The sequence below is a fragment of the Gossypium hirsutum genome, chromosome A10 (genome assembly GCF_007990345.1).
Source record: "Gossypium hirsutum isolate 1008001.06 chromosome A10, Gossypium_hirsutum_v2.1, whole genome shotgun sequence".
Taxonomy (NCBI): domain Eukaryota; kingdom Viridiplantae; phylum Streptophyta; class Magnoliopsida; order Malvales; family Malvaceae; genus Gossypium; species Gossypium hirsutum.
Window position 1 is genome coordinate 87,477,426 of NC_053433.1, and position 5,658 is coordinate 87,483,083.

At 32.0% G+C, this 5,658-nt stretch overlaps 1 protein-coding gene across 1 annotated transcript; it reads right to left on the reverse strand.

The window, feature by feature from the left end:
- Positions 1 to 1,764: 1,764 nt before the first annotated feature.
- On the reverse strand, positions 1,765 to 4,855 carry LOC107896816 (uncharacterized). Its single transcript, XM_041078909.1, has 8 exons — positions 4,614 to 4,855; positions 3,605 to 4,219; positions 3,222 to 3,368; positions 3,031 to 3,147; positions 2,737 to 2,949; positions 2,402 to 2,617; positions 2,051 to 2,275; positions 1,765 to 1,962 (listed from the first exon to the last, which is right to left on the reverse strand). The coding sequence occupies exons 1-8, from the start codon at positions 4,683 to 4,685 to the stop codon at positions 1,795 to 1,797; spliced, it is 1,773 nt and encodes a 590-aa protein (XP_040934843.1). The 5' UTR covers positions 4,686 to 4,855; the 3' UTR covers positions 1,765 to 1,794.
- Positions 4,856 to 5,658: the final 803 nt, after the last annotated feature.

Genomic DNA, 5,658 nt, shown 5'->3' on the forward strand with positions numbered 1-5,658 from the left:
GACGAGGAGGTCGCTGCTGCGACAACATCATATGAGGAAAGCCAGCACATCACGACGTCATGACGATTCCTGATTTTATGCAGCCACGTTTTGTACAGCTTAATAGAACTTTTTCTCCTAGCTGGACTTTAATTACTTTAGGGTTTTTTTGGTTGTTTTAGCCCTTAGTATTGAGCCTATTTAAAGGGCTTTTGTAACCATGATTTAGACTTGCCAATCAACAAGGGATTTTCTTGAAGAGCGACAAGATGTAATCGCATATGAGTTTTTGTGAGAGTTTGTGGTAACTATGGAGAGAATTTTGTTCCTAAGTTAGGACTTTGTATTTGAGGTTTGGGTTTGTACATTGAGTACATATAGATTTATTTTCTCCCTATTGTAGTCTCGTTTGTTTACTCATTTAGTGAAAAGTCGAAGACTCCTTTGCCCATGGTTTTTATCCTCTTTGAAAGAGTTTTCCATGTAAAAATTTGTGTGCTCAATTTTCTTTTTCTCTTTTTTTGTTCTTGTTCGTTGTTTATACATGTTGAAACCCTAAATCCCCAACAAATAAGGATAATATATTTTTTTCCTCACAATCGTTCATTTTGGTATTTGTATTTTTTCCATTTGGTCTTTGAATTTGGATTCTAACAAGATTTGATTATATGACCAGTATTACTAGAACAAAATCAAATCGGATAGACCTGTTGACTTGAAAATTACTTGAAATTGGTAAAAATTAAAAATCGAGACAAAATTCAACAGTTAAATAGATTGAACCAATTAAATATTTTTTCTGGATTTTATGAATTTTTAAATATTTAATTAATTATTATTGGTCTAATGGTCAAACTGATTGAATTGAGAACCAATGAACTAACTTGTTAAATTATTGATCCTACTATTAAAATACTAAATGTAACACTCTGAGATTATACCACATTATTACCTGGAAATTTATATAAATTTTTAAATTTTTAAATTTTTAAGTGATGATGTAACACATTCTCAAAGTGTCACATAATCAAACTTTTACATTTTTTAAATTTAAAACCAAATAGATCTAATTATCAAATTTAAGCGCCAAAAGAGAAAAAAAAAGTATAAGTATCAAAATGAACCTAATTGTTAAGTTAAATGACCAAAAATTATATTATCCCTAACAAATAAAACTGAAGATTTATTAAAATATTTAACTTAATTAATTTAAATAGCTATAAATATTTTATTTTAATATAGTTATATTTTTAAATCTTGAAAATAAATGAACAAAGTCTAATTTTATAATATTTTTTGAAATATTTGTCATAATGTTGAGATTTGGTTTCTAATAACTTAAATTAAACATTTAATTAAATCTCAACCCTCAAATCAAGTATGAATCTTAAGTATACCGTAAGGCATGAATACAGTTGAGACAATCATAGCATAGCAAATGAGATAAAGTAATAAAAGGTCGTCGAGTCTGATCTTTATCTATGGAAAATACTTGTAATTCCAAATTCTTAGGTACATGAGTTTTATTACATGCAATTCAATGTCAAAGTTGGCAACCCAACACCACCTATATCAAGGACAGATTAAATGGTTCCTTCACCATTTTGAGTCAACAAGGCTGAGAATTGATCATCTGATTTTTTTAACCCTGAACTTAGCTCCGTTGGTTCATACAATATCCGTAAACTCTTCTTCCTTAATATCACTTTTGTATCAAAACAAAAGGATTTTCAGATATGCAGCAAAGTCACCAATATTAAAATTTGCAAATGAGAAGAGAAGGCATTTGATAAGTAATTCCTATATAATAATGATTTAGTATATTTCATCCATTACAAGTCCCTCTAAACGGGTCACCAGATCATTTGTGCAACAGATATGCATTTTCAATTGTTTGATTTCCAATTTTAAAGCCTCTACCTCTTTCCTCAGTTCTTTATTTTCAACTTCCAGTATCTGGTTTCTCTTCATCAATTCATCTTCCTGAAGAACAAACATCATATATCCATGTTCATTTAAACCAACTACGGAACAAATAAATAAATAATTTAGAGATAGGAGGAAAACTTACTTTGCCACTCATAAATTTATCTGCCTTATGGGACTGTGATGATAGCTCTCCACACTCCATGTGTGATTTGGAAACACATGGCATCGATGGAAAAGCCATGGCCTCTCTTTGCACTTCTGTTAAATGTTGCCATGTTGTTGACTGATTCAAATTAACCTCTTGTCCATTTAGTACTTCTACTTTACTGGTACTACTCTCCCCTGATTCTATATGAAGTCCAACAACCTTTAACATATAATAGCTTCTAGTAAGTGTTCAAGTACACAATTAAGAAAGGAAGTCGCACCAATCAGTCCATCACACTATTTGGAGACATAAATATAGTGCGAGAGAAGATGATAACCCACTCACATTGGAATTAGTCAGTTTCTCTGAGTTCTGGTACCTAGATGATAGTTCCACAAACTCATCACTTAACTCGGAAGCACGTGTTGTTGATTGGAAGTCCATGGTCTCTGTTTCCACTTCCCGTACATGTTGAGATGCTGTCGGCTGCTCTTGTTCCTTTTGAACTTGTACTTTACTGGTATTAATCACATCGGATTCCAGTTGAAGAAGACCAACAACCTTTAACGGTAAAGAACTGCACTATCAACTAACTGTTTAAGCGTTTAAGCGCAACTAAGCAAGAAACTCATAACAATAAATGAACTGCACTATTTGGGGAAATAGGAGGTAAAACTTACCTGGCTAGAAGTCAATTGCTGCAAGTTCTGGCACTCTGATGGTATCTCCATGCAGTCCTCGTCTGCTACCGAAGCATCTGAAGTTGAAGGAAACCTCATTGTTTGCACTTCTGGTAAACTTTGTGGCACTGTTGACCGCTTCAAATTGATCACTTTTCCCCCTTGGACTTTACAGGAATTATGCTCGAGTGATTCTACTTCAAGTCCAGTAACCTTTAACAACAAGAAAAGGATATTAGAACTTGATAATTGTTTGAGGATTTCAGAAAAAGAACGACTAAGCAAGGAACTCACACCAATAGTTGAACTGGCATCTGAGGAGTTGTCTATACTGGAACTCTCAACCTCCAATAACTCGTTGATAACATCAAATTGTAACTCCTCAGAAGTTGGTTGAAGATGCCACGTTATCTGTTATAAATATTTAAAATTAGCATAAAAATGTTAGAAAACAGGTAAAATACATACATGGTTAAGTTTTGCACCTGACAATCCTGCATTTCCCGGAATTTTGCAGCAAACCATTGTCTCTGATGGGACTTACTACTTTCCCATCGGCATGCACGAGGAAACATTGACTGGCATTCCATCAACTCTGGTCGGGCCAAGTCAATGTGCTCATAACACCATACCTTTCACAAAAATGTAACAAAGATGGTGTAAATCAAGTATGCTTACATAAGCAGAAACCCTTCATGTTCTAATATCTAGAACTAGTCCCCATACCCTTAACTGTTTTTCCTTTAAATCACAGAACATAAGGAGGGAAAAGGGAGTTTGAATTGACAGAATTCTTTAACAATAAAGAATTTAGACAAAAACTATGGACTTTTACGACTCATTAGCATCTTAAGTAATCCCAACTTACTTGAAGAAGTATAAGACAACCTCCAACATACTGCACATTTGACTCTTTTCTTTTGTTCAACCACATAAATATGTCCTCTAGAACAGCTGCACCCCACGCAAAGCGACTGATATCATCCAAATTTTTAAGGAAGGAAAGATAACGGGAATCCACTTTTCCATTTGCATTGGGAAAAAGAATAGTGCCAAATGTAAAGAGCATGAATGTCCTAACAAAGTCTTCATTAACTACTTGTCCAAGCGAATCAAGTCTACTTTCAAGTGACGCAACTGTCATCTTTCTCTTCCATAAAGCAGCTCCATAATCAGTTTCCAGCTCAGAAAAGGCTTCATCCTCCCTAAGCAGTATAGGGTCACCAATCACGTGAATCCCCAAAATTAAAGCTACATCCATCAGTGTAATTTTGACAATACCAGGAAGCAGCATAAAACCACATTCCTCAGAATTCCACCTGTCCATCAACTCTACTAGCAGACTCTTGCTCAGCATCTGGTTAGGTATCAAAAGCAAATTACCGAAACCAACTTTCTTTATCGCAGTTCGTTGATCATCAGTGAGTTTCTCCACTCGTTTAACAAATGACGACAAGGAAAATCTTGTACTAAAACTTCCGGTCTGTATATATATGAATAAGCAAATCCTCAACCATGCATCTTTCGATATCAAAAAAGGGGAAAAAGAAACTAAGGCTATGGGAAGTCAAGCATAAAAGCTTCATTTTATTATGCCGTTATTTCAATTTCTGTACAAGCTTTTCGTAATTGTCCTAAGAATAAGTTAAACACTGCAAAGATATTATAAAAACACACACATACGTAAGACACAAAGCAGCTAAGCTTTGCAAAGTTCCTCTACCTTCAAGTCAAACAATACTTAATAAAGAATTCCTCTTTTTCAAAATTAAGAATCTCAACCCATTATATGGAATGTCTTTGATAAGGATTTCCTAGCAGAAAACTTCTAATATATAATTAATAGTAACATTAGCTTTTTATGGAAATGAAAGTACCGGCTTTGAATTATGGCGTTCTTCAGCTCCTAATCCAATCCCGATTGAAGATCTCCTCGTGGATCTCCTCATTGTAGACCTTTTTCTTCCTTCTCAGTTGAAGCGCGACGCGGTTCAACCAATTTAAGAGAAACCAGAAAGAAGAAATAAGAACACCCTTTGTATGACATTCACATAAAGAAGAAAAATATAACAAAATTAATAAAGATGACATTGATTTTGAAAACCCTAGAGATAATAGATATCCACTGTGAAGCTTGCCAGAGAAGCTTGGTTGAGATATTTGGCGCGAAACAAAATTTGGGGGCGCGTCATTGCACGCACCCTTTCAAATTTACTCCACGCTGTCGTTTTAATTTTATTCACTCGCATTTCTTTTTACTCAACCTTAAGATGGCATTCAATTCGAATTAAAAAAAATTAGTGTTAATGAATTTTATTTTATTATTTTAATTTAATTTGTATTTTTAATTAAATTTAATAAAATAATATTTGAATCGAGTCAAATAAATTTATTCGAGTTAAATTAAAAAATTAAACTCACTATATTAAAATCTTGTTAAAAATATGACTAAATTTTAAATTAATAAACATAAATACCATATATATTTTAAAACTCTTTTAAAATAAAATAAGAGAAAAAACAATATAATTAATATGATAAACTTGATTTGATAAGTTACTTGTTTAAAGTGTTTTATTCATCTTGAATTTTTTAAATATATATAATTTAGTATTTTTATATATTTTAAATGTTTTTTTAGTGTATATATTTTTATGAAAAAATTTTTAAAAAAATTTATAAATATTTAGATTTTTTGATTTTTTTAAACTTTTTAAATGAGGGACAAATTTATTATTTAAATTTAAAATTTTAATTTTTTATTCAATTTAGTCCCTAAAATTGAAATTCCAATATCTTTCAAAATTGAGCAGTGGTTTCGAAACCGATCTCAATTAAATCATTTTAAGAACCTCTACTATCTATAATAACAGAACATTCAATTTTGAAATATTTACATTTTAGTCTCTATATTTAAAACTA